Below are 19,244 nucleotides of genomic sequence, written 5' to 3' on the forward strand. Positions count from 1 at the left end.
GCACAGTTTTTAAAATTTTTTTTTTTATTTTATATGCGTCATTCTGAAGACTAGAACCTTCTGCAAAAAGCGAGACAACTCTTTTACACCTTTTTTTTATAACATTAAATCAACTAAATAAAAATTTGTCATGTTTATATCAGTATCATTGTATAGATAGAAAAGATCTGGTGAATGCATAATAGCAGAATTTTGAACATCATTGAAAGCTTATCAGTACAATTTCTTAATATTTTAGAAAATTACTATTCACATAATTAAATTTACAACCAAAATAGGTAAAATATATACAGCTTTATTTATAAATAAACTTTTAATCCAGGTATTTTTCTTTTTTTTTTTATTTGTTTGCTTCATCATGAAATCTCTTCTGTTTTTTTTCATTAAAAAATAGACTAATGAATATCATAACCATGACTCAAAAATGACCCTTTGAACTTATTCAGGGCAAGAAAATGTTGTGTAGCATTAATTTTGGGTGAAATATATCCTGGTAAAACATGTTTCTTCTTCTTTTAAAACACATGTCTTAACAGTTTTATGGATGGAATGGCATCAGAAAAGGTTCCATGGAATACCATATTATCTCTCTTAGTGGGTTCTACAAGGTTGCCTTTTGCTTATGCAATAAAAAAAAAATTGCAATATATGTATGGCATATTAGTACTTTGATTACAAAAAAAAAAATAACAAAAGCTTTCAGATATACAGCTGAGATTTTCAAGATACATTCAATGTACACCTTCTTAAATGCAAGAAAAGATAAAGGAACTTCAGGTAAGCTAATTCAATTATTTCATACAATTCTCCTGAACCCCTTTGACTTTTGTCAAAATATTTATAAATAATAATTTTTAAAAAATTTACTCTTGAACAGACACAAAATAGTAATAAAATGTGTCTTTTTTTTTTTTTTACTAACAATTCCTACGACCTTCTTCATGCTTTCAATGCAGTGGTGTATATTCCGAGTAATAGCTTATAATAATTATCCAAGGTTTTTTTAAAAAAAAAAAAAAACAGTCTACAATAAATTTTCTTTCTTGTACCTGCAAAAGTACAAATGTTTTCTGTGTCTAAGACCTGTGACTTACGGTCATAGACCAAAGACTCCTCAGAAAAGACAGAAAATATGGATGTACAATACATGTATTTTTCGTAATTACAGCTAGTTGATGTTTTTTAAAACAGTCGTAAGATACATGTACACAGATAAGGTAAAAGCTCCTATTTTGTGTACATGTGTTAGTTTTTTTTTTTTTTAATCTAAATTTCAGAGAAACAACAAGCATATTTATATTAAATACTAATATTGTATTATAGTTACACATATATATATGCAGCAAACACCACTGTAACCATGCTGAAAAGTAATCAAATTGCTGGATTCAATATGCATTATCTCCTAGCTAGAATTCCTTTGAAACTTTTTTTTTTTACAATTTAATTGATATAGTACATATGCAATTTGCATCTTTCCAGACATATATAAATACTTGTGAATTAATCAATCCAATGAAATCTTTTATTGTAATTATTTTCCGAATAGATCCCACTTTTTCACTGCCTTTTCCCCTTTTTTTCTTTTTTCCTTATGAAATATGCTGTAACAAACAGAACAATGAGAAATGACCTCAGATGTTTTCTGTGCTTTTCTAATAATTACATACTGTATGAACTAATTACACAGTTGAAAATAACAAAATCGACACACATTTGAAATGAAAGGTAAATAAGTCAATTAAAAAAATACTAGCTAATTTATATTGTTTGACACATTTTCCTTTTTTTTTTAAGCACCTTTACTTTGTGTTTCATAAGGAAACATTATCTTACTTGTATTTAATGATTGTTTTATTACCCTAAAAACATGAAAATGACATACAACTGACAAAAATTTTTAAAAAGAAAGAAAAAAACCTGTTTACAAGCAGAACTTTATAAATTTGAATTTCTTCTATGTTATTTTTAAAAACTAATTATACAAACAAAAAAACAAAAATGACTTTTTATACAAGCAAAGAGCAACTCCTAAATCATACTGTGGAATGTATTTCTGATTTTTATTATCTATTTTCCTAGCTCTAATATTAAATTAAAGATCATTTCTCTGTAGATTCTTACTGATACACTGAATACAAATACATAAAAAATACACTCTCAGATGAATAATAATTTGACCAATCACCTCTATTGTTTAATTCTTACATCTAGAATTCTTAATATATTTTTAAGTGAATCTAGAATCTATAGTGTCAAGAGTGATAACTTGTAATATGAATTGTGAACATGGTGAATTGTAAGTATTGATTACAGTTGAACTTCAATATCATGGACACTGATTATAGTGATATCTAGAAAACCCGCATTGCCTGGTACCATGTCAAAGTGATTTTGAAGTCCTAAACCATTACTCTTCACATATTTCAGTATTTTTTCCAGGATACATTATAATCGGAAACCCACTGGTGATCTCGTCTTTACTTATCACCTGTGATCACCCGTGGGTTTCCAATGATGAGGATACTTTAAATCCTTCAATATTTAAGTTTTTGTCTGTTTTGAGTTAGAAATTACAAGTTTTCACTGTATAGAAAACAAAAAAGACTAAAGAGGTAAACTCCTATTCAGTCAAAAATGGTGATCTGCTTTGATGAATTTCACTATGGACAAAAGTTTAACAGATAACAGGCATGGTAACAAAATGGTTTCCTCTCCAAACTAACTTTCAGTCGAGATCAGAAAATTGCAAATAATTCTTCAAGTTCTGAGGTAGAGGCAGTTGACAAATGCTATGATACCCAGGTTCAATATTGCTGATTATGGCCATTCTACATAAATGTTGGAGACTGGGCGTGCTGCTGAGGTAATGCAGGAGAAGTCCGGCCATGTCTTTGGAAGCACTCTGAATATCCCCACCCTTCAGGCTGGTAAAAACCCTGTCTACTTCTTTGTGTATGTTTTGCCATGTGTTTGTTTGCAAAATCAAAGACACAACATCCATATTTCCACTGACCACTAGTTTTTCAAAGACAGAGGGTGATTTCATCATATGGAATGTTCTGGGTCTGTCTGCAAGTTTGGGTGAAGCACCTGCCTTTATAAACATTTTCAGTTTTTCAATCAACTCATTGTGATTTTCTGGTTGATTGACAAATTTTGTTAAAGCTAACTGAAAAGGGGATAGTCCATGAATATTGGTGTGGTCAAGCATTTGACCCTTTTCCACTTTTGCTAGAAGAATTTGCAGACACTTTGGGGAACCCTTATTTACTGCATGGTGGAAAACGCTTAAGGTGGACTTGTCCCTCAGGTTAAGGTCTGATCCTGCATCCACCAACAGTTTGACCACTTCTTCATGACCCTCACTAATGGCCAACATGAGAGGTGTCTGTCCGTAGCTATTTTGAGGATCTATGGATGCCCCCCTCTGTAATAAGAGGCTCACTATGTCAGGTTTTCCCTTCTGTGAGGCACAATGAAGGGGCGTGAGTTTGGCAGCTGAATTTTTGTCTATATTGCAACCCTTGTTCAAAAGTAACTGAACAATCTTTACATTTCCATGAATTGATGCCACATGGAGTGGCTGGTATCCATAGAGATCCTCCACTATGACGGATGCTCCACTCTCAAGAAGTTTTTCCACCATTTCCACATTCCCACACTTGGCTGCTATGTGGAGGGGAGTGGATCCCATGTGGTCTCGGGAGTTTATTGCCCCTTGACTATTTAACTGATGAACTGTATCCATGATGTCTTCCAGAGAGTCTTGTAACATTAATTCATTCATGGGAACATCTCTTCCTATTTGTACTTCCATTGCATTTATTCTGAAAATACAAAAAATACTCCCTTTAATATTCAAATAATCCAGCTGTATAAAGTAAAATAAATTTACAGTGCATTTTACAAAGGTCTAGAGCAAACTGAAAGTGATACTTTTCAGCCAAACAGAGCTGTTACAATAGGATTTTCAACTAAATATAAACAAGAGATGTTTGTGAGCACTAATCCCCAACCTCTCCCCCGGACATACATGAATAGAAAATGCAGAACAGAAAATGTGATTAAATGAAATTTTTTCCGAGTTCAACGAGAATAAACTTGGTAAAAATTGTTTGGTCATATCGTTCTTGAAAAGGATATTCTTATGATTAATCTGTATACTAAATTTCATTTCAATATTATGTGCAACCTCCACAAAGAAAATGAACAGAACATACAAATACTGTTCACAGGAATTATTTTTGAAGTCCAAGAGGCATAACTCTGTTAATTTAAATTGCCTGATCCTAACTCAAGCAGAACTTGACATTGATATTTTTTAAATAAATCTGTATACCAAATTTCATTTCAGTATGTGCATTGTGCAACCACTGTAAAGAAATATGAAAACTGCAAATAATTGGAATTTTTCTATAGGGCATATCTCTGACTCTGTCAAAAATTGTTCGATCTTATCTAAAACAGAACTTGACCTATACATTCTTATGATAAATCTGCATTCTAAATTTCATAAAAGTATGTCCAATTGCTGCAAACAAAATGGACAGAAACTTGGTGGACCGACAGACAGACCTACCAACCCACGAAAGCTGCAAATCAATATGCCCTCCATTCTTTGAAGGAGGGTATTATGAGTTACACAGTTTTTTAGTACCCAAATAATCCTTTATAAAACGGGGTACGGGATGATACCTGGCTTTTTATCAAAGAGAAGTAAATTTCATTTTTTTTACCTGCAAGTCGGGTGTACGGAATTTTACGTAACCAATCAAAGCTCATGTTACAAGCTAGATTTTTTTCACTTTTGGGGAGAATTTCTCCACTTTCCAGCATTGGTCAAACAACTACATGTACCTTTCACTCCCTAATTCTAGACACAATTTTAAAACAATCTGCATTTTTTTTCTACCTCCCAACCCTTTTCAGTCATCTCTACAGGTGATAATCTTGCTTTAATGAGGTGAATTTTCAGTACTCCAACAGACAATTCTAATCAAGTGAGTTTATCACTTCTGTAAAGAAATATGAAAACTTGCAGAGATGACTGTAAAGAGTTGGGAGGTGGATAAAAATACAAATTGGCTACAGAATATGTCTAAAATTGGGGAGTGAAAAGTAGCTGATTGATCAATGCTGGAAAGTGGTGAAATTCTCCCCAAAAGTGCGCAACAAATCTTGCACAATAAATTGCACGTATTTTGCATATAGGATCTGTAGTGTTATGGTCAAGGACTAATATATAAAACCATAACGTGACAGATTTGCATCTAATAAATAACTAGCCTCAATATATGTACAACACAGGTAGTCTTTGTTAACTATTGACAGAATAATGATTATTCTCACAAAAAAAGTTCAGTGACCTTTCCTACAAATACCAGGCACCTGACCCATGGTCCAAACTAATTCAATATGGTTAAAATAAAATCTTTGACCAGAATTTCCCCTTCTATTTAAGCTCTTTACTTTTCCTAATCCTATGAAAACTTCATATTTTCATATGAACAGGTGAAATCACAATGAAAAGTGCGTCACTTGCATTTGGTCATACCCTCAACATGATACCGACTGATAGGTACACGTATTCCTTTTGTCAAAACCATGTGGTCTTTTCATGTCCTTCAAACAATTGATCAACAAACATGGACATGACACACTAGTTTTACGCTTACCTGATGTTATTTTGAATCACGTACTCTGTCTAAAATTAAAAAAGTAAAAATTTCGTTAATTAGCAATCCCACTTTCTGGTTTAGTTAAGTCGTTCATAAACCATTTAACGTTATGAATAAATCGTTCATATTCATTTCGGGCCAAAGTATCTATGATATGATATTTCTATATTTTCTAATAATTACCCTGAAGGGTGTGTCTACATAAAATCAAAACATATAAATATATTACTTTGACTTTTATTTTATGATGTAATAAATCTTAATTAGATGCCAATTCACCTAAATGTTTTTCAGTCAGAGACACCATATTCGCGGTCATAAAAAAAATCTTTGACATCATTTTTGCAAGGAAATATGTATTATTTATAATTCATCTGTTTAAATTAAATATTGCTTTTAGATTTTGTTCCTTTATTGTGTTTAAAATAATTTCTAAAATGCATCCTGCAATTCCACGAAACAGTCCATTAACCTTAAACTGAATATTGAACATGCTGAAGTATTAGTTTTTCAAAAAGCTTGCTAGATCTATAGAACATATAAGCACGATTTAAAAAAATAAGATGTTTCCGTCCTTTTTTTCAGTTGCTGAGGAGGGGTTCTTGATATTTCAATACCTTATATTTTTAAGACTTGAGAAGAAAAAAACATGGTGATTTTTTAAATCTTAAATTTATAAGTTTCTAGACGAAATATACCAGCGTGAAGCGTTGTACTTTCTATTTCCTCATTAATTTCAAAATAAAATTGATTTTTAAAAAAGTCGAAATCTTACTTTGGCCTTTAGCATAGCTTGACTAACTTCCGTCTAAATTGACACAATGATTATCTGTGCCTGAAAAAGGGGGGGGGGGGGTACACATGATGGTACATAGGATGTTTTGTTTTGAAAATTTGTTGTTCCAGAAGAGATAAAGTAATAAAAAATCTAGCTGCAGTTCTGTAGCTCTCCGAAAAAAATTATTGATAGACCGGTCTATCAATAATTTTTTTCGGAGAGTTTTTACTCCGACTTGTAACTGCGCATATTTTATTATTTTGTTTTATTTAAACATATTTTATTGAACACAATCAATGGGATTGGACACATGTTATAGAAACTTAGACTGTCCTCTCCAACACAAACAAAATAAATAAGAAATATATAAATATTTTATTTTCTTTCTTTCGTTCTTGTTCATTCATTCATTCATTCTTTTATTAATTAATTAATTCATTCATTCATTCATTCATTCATTCATTCATTCATTCATTCACTTACTCATTCTTTCTTTCTTTATTCTGCATATTATGTAAAGGCACATTTGATATATTGATAATTTTAAATGAGAAGGGAGATAGATTGCATTTGCGCGAAATAGAAGCCTGAAAAGTAGAGTTATCTCTCTTTGACTGTAAACAAGCGCAAAACGTATTTTTTCGCACCTGTCCGAAAAATTTGAAATTCTAAAAATAGATCGCCGCCATTGAGAGAGAGGGGTTGACGGTGTGTGTGCACGGTCAACTTGCTGTTGACATTTTCTTCCAGAAGCAAATTTTACCAAAGGTTAAAATTCAAAACTGAGCGATGGAATCGGAATTTCCAAATGAAGCTACAGTCGAAAATCACAACGAACATTCAAAAGACGACGATGAAGAGGTAAGCACGAAAGGTGTTTTCCCAAAATAAGTGTCTTTTAAAAATGTACCAAGCAGTGTATGGAGGACCATTTTTTAGTTGATAAACGTTGATGAAGAATTTACTTTATGAACTAGTTCTTTTGACACAGAGAGATCTTTTGAAAAAAAAAATGCGACTATGGCTAAAGTTTTCACAAATTATGAAGTTTACTTGAAAGTTGGAAATCGGTTGCAAAGTTGTTTACACAAGAGGCCATATATTATTTTTGACGCATTTTTTAAGTTTGTTATGTAACAGAATGGATAAAAAAAATATTCAAAGTATGTACGAGAATGTATAGAAATGGAGTAAATGACCAAAATCTGATTTATTTCCATGTAAATCACTTTCGCCTGAGCGACCCCCCTGTGGTCCTCATTTATAGCCCCTAACCATGACTAAGCCATGTGTCAAAATGTAGTTTTTAACACACATTGATTAACAAGAGATAGCAGCAAATTACAGATCAAGTCAACCTCAATAAAATGCCAAATTACTCTGACTTTTCATGTGAAATGGTGGTTTGATAGCAAAGGAAATTCAGCCAAAGTTAAAATTGTTCATATTCATTTACAAAATACAAAACAAAACTAGTTTTACTGGTTCAGTAAAACTAGGTACATTGGAGTAGGCAGTGGATAGAGCATTTGCACCAGAGGTGTGGAGTAAGGAGTTGATCCTAATCATGTTGCATGTTTGAATCCCACTGCTGGGATGTGGAGACCTGTCCATCACATGAGACTGCATGTATAAACTGAGGTCCCGCGTTTTCAGTAGGTGCTTGTTTGGAAAAGATCCCTCTCTGCTCAGTGGCTATATATGGTTGCCAAGTATAGCATTAGGTCTAAAATTTGCAGCCCTCAACCAGCAAATGGTGGCATTTTAATATGAGTGAAAAGTCTAATTTGGGTCTAAATCTGTAGAGCTACAGTCATGTTTTAGACTTAAGAATTTCATGAGAAAGATGCACTTTCCTCTTTTAAATTTGAAATTAGAAATTTTACATAAGGTGTATGGCTGCACAAAAATTTCCTGTTATTAATAGACGATTGAAAAAAAAAAAATCATGAAGCTTTCAACAATAGAATATTTTACCACAATATTTACATCTGAATATTAATATCAATTCATTCTAGCTGATTTTCAAATAAATGCATGCATCCATGTTATGTGAATTTTAAAACAGGTTATCAGTTTGAATAAACTGCATATGGAATTCAAATTTGTTATACCTGGTAACATGGAGATGAGTCACTTTTTTTTATATTATCTGATTAATGACTCTATTTATTTCATGCGTAGGTTTTTAAAATGGTTTTAATACTTGTTGCCAGTGTTAATATGTGATACATTTTATAAATTTCTTGAGCAAATATTAAACTTTTGTTGACTTTATTTGCTGCACAAGATATCCACAGCATTACAAAGAAAAATGATTTCTGCAATTTTAGACATGGAAATTATTTTGGCTCCAAATCATTATAGTAATGGATACTGTAGAATAAAACAAGAATGTTTGAGAGATACATGATCTTATTGAAATGGGAAGGAGTATGGAAATTACCTGTAATACACAGGAGTTTTGGATAACTGATTTTATACAATCTAGATTCCATTACTCTTAAAATTAATAATTATTATAGTTAAATTTTGGAATTTCTTAAAATATATGAAATTTGAAAGAGAGATTTAGAGAGAAAAAAAGCTTGCACTTATGTTGAATGAACAAATATGTTCTGCTTTAAATGTGCAATGCACTCTAAATATGATTCTCAGTAAATGAAATCCATTAAACCAGTTGGAATTCCCCACAGCTACAGTGCCAGGAATTGCTTCCTAATTGCTGCTGCTCCCATTCTATTGTTCTGGGAGATGAGAGTTGAATTCCAGCATTTGTAAAACCATCAGGAGGCAGAAATATACTGCATTTCCACCTGCTTAAAAAGTGCAATTGAATGTAGGAATATTTATCCTTTTTAATAGCTTTTTTTGAAGGGAATTTGGTTAAGGAAATATTAGCAAAGCCATTTTTGATTCAATTTTGATGACTGCATCAAAATATTTTTCTTAAAATCCTAAAATTATTTTTGACTCAATCAGACAAACAAATTTTAACATGCATAATAGTAGGATTGTATGCAGAGTTTCTTCTCACATTTGAAAATAGTAATAGTTTTTTCAGTATTTTAACTTGGAAGACATTACTTTAAAAGGGTAAAAATATTAAGTTGGATAATGCTTCTACAGGGTGTATTTTGTTGAAACAAGGTTGTCAATCGATTGATCTGATAGCTGATATTTTGAAACACATGATCAGGAAATTTTAAATCTGTCCTTGATAGGGAGTTATACAAAGAGGTTCACACTTCTGATTTGGAGAAATCTTCTTTTTCTCCTTGACATCACAGTAAAAACCTTAAATACATCATTATAAATCCTCTGCAATGTTGATTATTATCCATATCAAAGGGAGTAAACCATTCAAGTCAGATACCTGTGTATAAAGAAGAGAATTCTGCAAATAAATGTTATATGAATTGCAATGGAAATTTTAAGTGGGAGAATACTTTTAGACTATTTACATGTGGTGGAGTCTCAGAGAACTTTAAGAGCTGGTTTTGATGGTGCAATGGAGAGACTTTTTTTCCTACTTGATGCTTTGAACAAGACAGAACTTCAACTTTACTTGTCCGAAAAATTTCCAATAAAGATCTAATAGTTTCAGTTTGAAAATTAAAATAAAGTCCATTACACATGTGCTTGATTGATTCGTAATGTTATTGATAAATACAACAAACACATAAAACGAAATTTATTCTAGGCTTTCTGTCCTGACAATAACAATAACCTGTCGACATCAAACATAATCCACACTTCGGTTCATATCTTCCATGACTTTGGGTTTAAATCCTATTGAATATGAACTCAATATATAAAATATTATAATTTTTAAAAAGTTCTATAGCTTTTATATTAACTTTCTTTTAAATTAAAATGCTCTTGAACTAGCTTTAGACTTGTATTAACAGTAAGGAGCCCTGGCAATTGTTCAGAGGCATGGGTTCAAATCCTTATAAAAATAATTATAATTTTTAAAAAGTTCAATAAAATTTCTTATATAGAAATAGCTATAAACTGTAAGGAAATCAGAATCGCATTTTCAGATTTTCTGTACATATATTGGTGATCCCCACTTCACTTCCTGTCTAGTCGACATAAAGGGATGTGAGAATGAAAAATGCATTACGATTTTGTCCTCAGCCGCTATCAATGATAAAAGCCTTTTGCTGTTTCTGACTTGTTCAGCAATGCTGCTAACTGAAACATAAAAACGTTGGAGATTTTGTGACTAAATCTGTATGGATTTTGACATCTGCTGATTAAAAGGCCGTTGTCCCATTCCCCCCATTGTATTAATTAAATCTATAAGCTGAAAATGATCTTGGGATATTTTATGCAAAATATTAGTCTGTCTTAATTTATATATGTTAGCCAAGTCACTGGAAATCCTCTGCAAAAATTGTTAGTCTTTTAGCATTTCATTGTTCTTTGGTCTCTCATTGGGTTTTTTTCCATTTGGGTTTCCACTGGAATGCCTGTCAAACAGTTGGAGTTGTTTGCTTCTGTCCCTGTGTAGTTCCATTGGTCAGTGGAGGGAGCCAGAGGCTCTCACAACTATCCCTTGGACTTTTGGCTATTCCACCATTCAAAGGCTATTCTTAGATTTTAGAAACACTAGCTTTTTTTGCAGCTACAGCTATCAGTTAACCTCTGTCAATGTTACTTGCAAAAATATAACTGCTAGAATACATGAATAAGAATTTTAGTAGCCTTTTGGTTTTTGTGTTTTTTCTTAATTTTGACATTGATATTTTTTGGACTTCATTTATCTATACCCCGGTATTTATGGTCAGAGTTCCAGTGCCCTTCCTGTTCATCATAATACCTTTGAACTTTTTAGTTTGTTCTACAGAGTTTTCAATTATGAAGTCTTGCACCTGAATCAAGGATATCTTAATTTACATGGATGAATTAGTTGAGGAATTCAATTAGGTCAATATATTTGTGTAGGACATAAAACTAAAATTGAGAAACATGGAAGCTGTAAGATAAATTATATATTGTGGAAATCTTAAGGTCAATTAGCCTCCCTGCATAAAGCATAATACAGGAAAGGAAGATATGCTTTCACTTCATGGTTTTACTGTGGACATCTAGCAGACAATTTTATTTGTTATGGCAATGAGCAGAGAGCCAGTATATTGAATTTATGATATCTCTAAGTCTCATAATTCCATGATTCACATACCAGAATGGGGATAACTTTAGCACATAATTCAAGGTCTTCCTTATTTCTAGAAATGATTTAACATATAATATGATTTGTTTGATGGTCATACATAAAAACCAGAATTGCAAATTGCACAGGTCTGACCTAAACATGGTTCTAAGCAGATCAAAGTATATTTTGATGAAGACAATCTCTTGGTTGACATTTTCAAGTTGTATAAATCAGAATAAGGCAAGCTAGTGACAAGTAAGCTGATGATACAAGGATATCAATATTCCCCAATTAAAGTCAACATTTCTCAAATTCTTTCATTGATATAATGATTTGTCAGCAAATACTGATGTTTTCCATACAGATTGTAATAGAACATTATTTTCACACTGAATATATAGATTTCTGTTGATCTGATCATTTCGAGGAGCACACAGTGGGTGTGATTAGTCACAGGGGATGCTTAATCCTCCATGGCACCTGATCCTACCTCTGTTGATTTAAGAGGCATGTGTTTGCTCTCTCTAAATTTGTATTATTCCAGTGGACTTTTCACCTTAATTACAGTTTAATTGTTATCTTTATATTTCATATTGTATAAGAAACTTAAGGTATTTTTGTCTGTTATTAAAATAATTGGTATTTAGAGAAGTCTGAAAGTGGAAATTAAGCCCAATTGATAAAACACTGTTGTACATGCTTGTAATAGCTGTGGTTGTGAAGTTGCATGTATGTGGGAAAATTGTCAGTAGCTTATTAGTTTACCATGGCTGAAGAGTTCCGCATCTTTTCATCCCCACAGGGAAATTGGTATGAAAAGACGATGTAGAAAAGATGTTTGCACATTTATTTATTGTGATAACAAAATGTTGATTTACTGTCAAATCTTTCTGTATTGCACAGCATGCCCCAAATGTCTTTATAACAGCCTTTCTTAAAATGTAATCTTCTGTAATGTTTCTGTAATGAATCGATTTGTGAATTCCCAGAGGGCTTTGTAATGAGGAGTAGATGCGGCACTGCAGTTTAATGTGTTCATTAAATGCCTATTGTAAGATTGTAGCCCGATCTGGACACTTCTGAAAAAGGAGCTGAAGAATAACTGATAAAAAACAGATATTTTTTTCTCCATCAACAATTCTGTTTGATATGGGAGAATTAAGGTCTTCCGTTTCAGACGGAAGACCTTATAGTGATTCTACTGTTTTTAAGGTCTTCCGTCTTCACGGAAGACCTTATAGTGATTGTATTGTTTCTTATTATTATTATTATTCTTTTTTTGACAAAATTTTGTGCACGCGATTTCTCGAAAACTATTCAGCGGATTTCAGCGAAACTTTCACAAAATATGCGTCATTATATGAAGTTGTGCAGTCTGTAATTTTGTTTGGTAAATTCACTTTCGGTGTCAAGTTATGGACGATTTCCTGATTTTAAAATGCGATTTTGTCGCGCACTTTTATCGAAAATGGCTGAGGATATGAACTGGAGACTTATTGGAGATGATAGATCATGATTTTCTGGTTTGCAGGATTGCCTTTTCGTGCGTCGTCAATACTTCCGGTTGTTACGAGATGCAAATTTAAAAAACTTGAATTTTCTAACTTTTTTGTTTTTCAGTATTTTTCATTTATTTTTGATATGTTAATAGAAACCTTCTCTATAATACTGTCTAATTTGCTTGAATATTGATAAATCTGTACTCTAGATATTAGCATTCAAAAATCTGAAGCGGGTCCAAAATGGCGGCTGTCTCTGTCAACGCCGATATTTCGCAATAGCTGTTTACGGAGGCAGCCGAACGTTTGCTTGAACGAAAGTAACATAAGGATAAATGAAATGTAAAGGAATACTTGGATTGTCACGTCGTAGTTACGTTGCAGTTCTGTGTCAAACTAACGTCTTCTATAATTGGTTTTGGCTGGTTCTCAAAGTAGAAAAAGAAAAGACTAAATGTGCAAATGAAATTCGATACCTTATATCTTTTATGCATCACGGAAAAACAGATCTTAAATCATACTTATAAGTAATACTTTCTCAAAAAAGAATATCAATTAATATTGAAAGTTCAAATCTTAACCATTGTTTTTCCTATGCACACTTGTGTCATATTAAACTAATAAATAAGACAGAAATAAGAAAATGATTTTTTAAAGATCTCTTCATGGAGTTTATTTTAGAATTCATGTCTCAAAGACCTGATTCAAGTTATTGAGCATAAATGATATCTGATTCCTTGACCGTCGTAGGGCGAGCCATGTTTTTCGGCGAAACATTTCGACCTCTTTCGATTAACTAATCGGGATAGTTTACTTTAGGGATAAACAGGAAATTGAAAAAAAAGTTAAAAATTCATAACAGTTTCACCGCTTTAGTGTTACATGCCTATATACAATATGGAATTTGTAAAATGTGTTAAATATACTTTCTTAACCTCGAATCTAAGGCTATAAGAACGTTTTTTTTATTTCATTGAAGCTATCACACCTATTTAATAGAACATTCCAGAGAAAAGGCGCGAAGATTAACTCGTGGCGTTTGGCGCTAAATTTTGAATAGTGACCCATCTTTCATACTTTTAAGAGAGAGGCACAGCTTCGTAGAGTAGATGTCCCGATAGTGTAATATTTAGTGCGTTGGAATTTTATGCTGGCGACCTGGGTTCAATCCCCTTGTGTGCAAATCTTTTTTACATTTTCAGCTCGATTTTACGTTTTCTTTCCGGAATCGGACGGAAGACCTCTCGTTGCTCGCAACGAGTTTCATCTAGTTTCTTATTATTATTCTTATTATTATTTTTTTCCCCAAATCTTCTGTAATGAAATTTTCAGGGATGATAGAGAATGAAAATACCCCGAGACGTTTTTTTCATTTTTTCAAAATTCACTTCCAGTGTGAATTTTCCTTTTTTCAAAAATATTTAATCCGAGTGAGATCTCAGAAACGGTTGTAGGGATGATAGATCTTGATAAGTAGGCAAATCCATTTGGGTTAAGATCGTTTGTGTGTCCAGTAACAGAAAGTGTTTATAAATATCGAAAATTTCAACTTTTCTTTTTTGAAACTTTTTTTGCCTCATATGATAGCATTTTATTTGTAGTGTTGAAATAAAGGTCCCACCGGAACCAAAAACGGCAACTTCCGGTTATGAAGAAAAACTGATAAAAAATATTTTTCTTTCCCAAAAATATTTTTTATAGATAAAGTATTTGGGATGATTTTTGGATATTTTATTTAGACTGCAAATGTCTACAGTAATGTTAAACATCTTTGTAAAATTCACTTTCCATTCAAAGTTGTTTTCATTGCTAGATCTCGTAAACGGTAAGAGATTAAGACACCAAACTAATAGGGATGGTAGACCTTGATAAGTAGACAAATCTATTGATATGTCCGCCGTCACCTCCGGTTGTCACACGAAGTGATAAAAAAATCAAAATTTTCAACTTTTCTTTATGGAATCTTTCTTAGTATCATTTTATAGCATCTTATTTGTAGTTTTGAAAAATGTCAGTCCCACTGGAAACAAAAACGACAACTTCCGGTTATGAGAGAAAAACTGCATAAATTGAGTATCATACTATCCCATAAATATCTTTTATAAAAAGAGTATTTGAAATGGTTTTAGGACATTTCAGATAAATGCTGAGTAACCTCAAATATCTTTTTTTTTAAATTTAGTCATGTGATTTCTTGCAAAATGAGAAGTTAATTTAGATCTTTTAAACTGTTACAGAAAAAATTTGGATTTGCAACAGACATAGAGTAAAATGCATTCACCGTCATCACAGGAAGAGATTAAAAATGATTTTTATAAGTGTTATGGATTGTTTAACATCGAGAATCTTGATAAGTTATACCTCCGGCTTTTTTTTTCCTGTAATCGTTGTAAATATTATGTGCCTTTTTTAACATAGATAAAAGCTCATTCATACAGAAAAAAAGAGGAGAACGGAAGACCGTTTTTGTTGCTGTAGCAACAAGAGTTTCTAGTTCTATCTCCAATTATATGTCGGATTTCTTTTTTAGGCCTAACAATAAATGCTGGTTAGTATTGCATTTAGCCTTGAAACAAATTTGGATTTGAGCATGGATCCATGAATTGTATGATGGATTTAATAATTGAGACTGTCCCCCAAAGTCATGTATTACCATCATCTCCCGTCATATGAAAGGCCCTAGAGCCATCAAAAGAAAGAGTCCGACTTTTCGCAGTATTTGACTGAACTTAATCCTCCTCGATTCATTTGCCGTTGACTAGGGGTCGGTAATGGTGATGAGGAAATCTATAACTTTTATTTGAGGCTGACAAAGTATGAGAAGCATATTCAGAAAGGCTAAAATCTTTATGTTCATGTAGCTTTTTTTTTTAAGTAAACAGATCAAAGTGTCGGCTAATTTTGAAAGTGACCTGTTCAGCATCATTCCCGAGAGAATTGTCATGGAGAAATATAGTATTCAAAAAAGATCTCTGGTATTAATGAACCAATTAGCCAAGTTTCCCAAAGCTTACATTATTCAAAGAACTTCAATTAATATGGCTAGGACATCATTTCTGTAGTCAATGAAGAGTATTCAACAAATCACCTTTGGTATCAATGAACTAAATGTCAATGTTTTCGTAAGTTCATATGATTCAAAGAACTCAAATGAGTCGGGCACCATTTCTTAATTTTACTTTCTGTTAAATACACATCTCTGCATGAATGGCATAATTTTTTTTTGGGGGGGGGGAATCCTTATTAATTCAACTTTATCCTTTTTTAACTGACAAGTTTAAAACATTCAAGTAACTTCCATGAATTTAAAGTTTGAGTATTTTGATTATTTGAAATAATCTACTGGTAACTGTAAGTTATATAGGAGGGAACTTGTTCCAGAACCTCCAATAAATTATCAAAGAATGCTCCAATACTTGACCTGTTTTATCCCGACAGTGTGTTAAAATTCCATTAAAATTAAACTTCGGATATAAAAAAAGTATTATATAAAACATATCACATGCATGTGTTAATGTTTGAAATATATGAAACCTTTTTCTAGTAGCAAGATTCAAAACATGACAAGTATTAATTGATCTACATGCTTCCCTGGCAATTGTAATTATTCCTCTTTTAAACGCGAACAGACTTTTTAGTTATAACTGCCAAATATTTTTTTTTCTCCATTCTTCAGAATCAGTGTGGTATGCAGTGTACTGCTGCTAAACACTCCGTGGATCACAGAGTTAATTTCTGTAGAAAGCTTATAATTTGTAAATCTGATGAAGTGAAGAGCTTCATTTCGTAAAGATAAGAAAAATATACCAGTAGCGATCGCATTTACGAATTTCACAGTGAGAAGAAAAAAAGCATGTGATGTATTCTCTGCATAATTCAAACAAAATTTTGCAGTGGTGTTTATAGATTCTGAATGTAAATAATTAATAATGATCGTCATATTAATTTAAATGATTGGAAATAATATTGCAATTGAACATTTATGAATTTCAGTGAGAAAAAATAGCATGTGATGAATTCTGTATAATTCAAACAAAATTCTGCAATGGTGTTTGGAATGTTAATAATTAATGATCGTTGTATTAATTTAAATGATCGGAAATCATATTGCAACATTGATTTTTTTCCCTCTTGGACATGTCAAAGAGACTGTCATTTGAAACCTGTCACATTGATCGGGGGACAGTATCACATTTAAGTCAATATGTACAGAGATGCAAGAGTGCCGGGGGTCTGTGGTGAAACTAACGAGGGACACACTATCGCTAGCACCACTCAGTGTGGGATCTATTTCCACAATGGATTTTTTTTTGCTGTCCTTTCATGCTTAAATCCTCGGCAATTTTCTGACCTGTAACAAGTTCTCTCATTTGTTTTTTTGTTGTTATGAAACAATGAACAAGTTGAAAAGTGCTTTTTTGCCATGTGGAGCGAGTTTTGAGGTTGCTTTTATAAATTGATCATATGATTAAGGCTTTGGGATCCAGGGCTCTGATTTCCTGCATTTTGCCTCAGAATTCACCCTTTGAAATGGGATCAGCCGAGTTAATAAACTGTTAACGCAATTGTGGTCACCAGAGTTTGGAGTTATAGAATTTTATTCTGTCACACCATGGAAATCAGAACAGCTGATATTTTCCGTGCTGCAGCGACGTAAGGGATTTTGGCATTTCTGTTTTCGGAGATGGTGAAGTGAAAGAAACTAAGTCTGACACTGAGGAAATATTGGCTTTTAAGAGCTTGATGTGCAGGGATTATATTGTGTCAGACGTGTCAAGTATTTTGAAAGAATGTTTATTCATTACCCGGGTGATGGGCAGCCTTTTTATCAATTAAAACTCTTGAAGACGGAAGACCAAACTAATGTAGGAAAAAATGATGGGGGGATGTTACAGTAATCAAGTTAAGGAAGTGATCTGAAGACATGGCGAATTTTTTTACGTCTGCTTCGACAAACTTTGTCTTGGATCATCAGTTGTCCACACGGAGGCTGTCAACTTCTTCGCATCATGTGGAATTTCGAAACATGCCACGGCGTCTTTCGGCACATGTTGAATTCAGAGATCTGCCTTGCTCTCACATTGACGGCCATCTCCAACCACCACCACATCTGTACCACCGGCGGCGGTCATCTGATGTGTCACATGACAGACACCACCATCATCACCACAAAGAGGTACACAAGTAACGGTAGCTGAGGTTATTATGCATGTTTAAGTTATGAATTGAAAAAAGTGGCTATATATGCAGTGGACGTTAAGTCATTTCTGTTCTTTTTTTTTTTAACTTAACAGTCTAAGCAATAAGAAAACCTGTAAAAAAATTTATTACAATAATCTGAAGTAAACATTTTTAAAAAGGAAGTAAGTGCGTGTAGTTTAAAAAAATGTATCAATCACAGCTGAACAGTAATGCATTGTGCATGCTTTTAAAAGTTATAGCCAATGAATTTTAAATTTGGCAATGAAAGTAACTTTATGGATAAAGTTGTAACTGTGTTCAAAACGGAATCAGGAAGTGAATAATTAAGTTGTGCTTGTGTTGGGCATATGTCATTCATTAACAGAAAACGTTGCTTTACATAGACCCCATGATGGATTATTTATCAACATTTGATGCAGACTCAACCTTTGAAATTTAACTGATGCAACTCATTAAATAAATATTTATCAATTTCTTATGTAAAAACTAGATAGCATGGCATGGGAAAGTTGATGTAGTACACAAAATTGAGTCAAATAAAAGAAAATATATGTTGTACTTGAAGAATCCAATTCTACCACATTGATTCATTTTTAATGTTACTGTACGTGTGGTACATGTAGTTAAGCCGTTAAGGATCTACATGTACATGTATTACAAATGAATGCACTAATTTAAAGAAGAGCATTGGTAATATATTTGAATTTTCAAAATTTATTGATGACAGTTTGTTTGTAAAATGGCAGGATTAATTAAGCTTTAATTAGAGCAAGTAGCAAATAGAGCATTTTAAAAAGAGGAAAAATTATATGAAAGTCATTATTTTAAAAAAGAAAAATTAACCTGATTTAATAAAAAAAAAGAAGAAGAGGCATTTAGTTTTTTTTCCATCTCTCAATTGATAAGGGAGGAAATACCTT

The 19,244-nt window shown here is 32.5% G+C and overlaps 3 protein-coding genes across 29 annotated transcripts in view; 1 reads left to right on the forward strand and 2 right to left on the reverse strand.

The window, feature by feature from the left end:
- LOC134242872 (serine/threonine-protein kinase SBK1-like) overlaps positions 1–19,244 on the reverse strand; it is a 444,928-nt gene that overhangs the window by 321,125 nt on the left and 104,559 nt on the right. The window lies entirely within an intron of this gene.
- Positions 1,132–5,728, reverse strand: LOC134242866 (ankyrin-1-like). The gene is made up of 2 exons (XM_062725028.1): positions 5,679–5,728; positions 1,132–3,830 (listed from the first exon to the last, which is right to left on the reverse strand). Exon 2 carries the CDS (start codon positions 3,818–3,820, stop codon positions 2,729–2,731), a length of 1,092 nt encoding a protein of 363 aa, XP_062581012.1. The 5' UTR covers positions 3,821–3,830; positions 5,679–5,728; the 3' UTR covers positions 1,132–2,728.
- The window catches only part of LOC134242868 (ankyrin-2-like), a 98,964-nt gene continuing 86,869 nt past the window's right edge, over positions 7,150–19,244 (forward strand). For 11 of the 27 annotated variants that reach the window (XM_062725047.1, XM_062725050.1, XM_062725055.1 and 8 more), the window contains exon 1: positions 17,995–18,298. In XM_062725047.1, coding sequence (XP_062581031.1) covers positions 18,047–18,298 — 252 coding nt within the window. In that variant the 5' untranslated portion in view covers positions 17,995–18,046. Of the gene's footprint in view, positions 7,321–17,977; positions 18,299–19,244 lie in introns of those variants that run through there. The other 16 variants (XM_062725038.1, XM_062725031.1, XM_062725039.1 and 13 more) reach the window with 10 other exon arrangements.

The sequence above is a fragment of the Saccostrea cucullata genome, unplaced genomic scaffold (assembly GCF_032062105.1).
Source record: "Saccostrea cucullata isolate Sc308-1 unplaced genomic scaffold, CSIRO_AGI_Scuc_v1 ctg191, whole genome shotgun sequence".
NCBI classification, from domain to species: Eukaryota; Metazoa; Mollusca; class Bivalvia; order Ostreida; family Ostreidae; genus Saccostrea; species Saccostrea cuccullata.

Excerpts from the sequence above, each read along its gene's own strand:
- LOC134242866 (XM_062725028.1), bottom strand. The coding sequence starts at position 3,820 with ATGGAAGTACAAATAGGAAGAGATGTTCCCATGAATGAATTAATGTTA.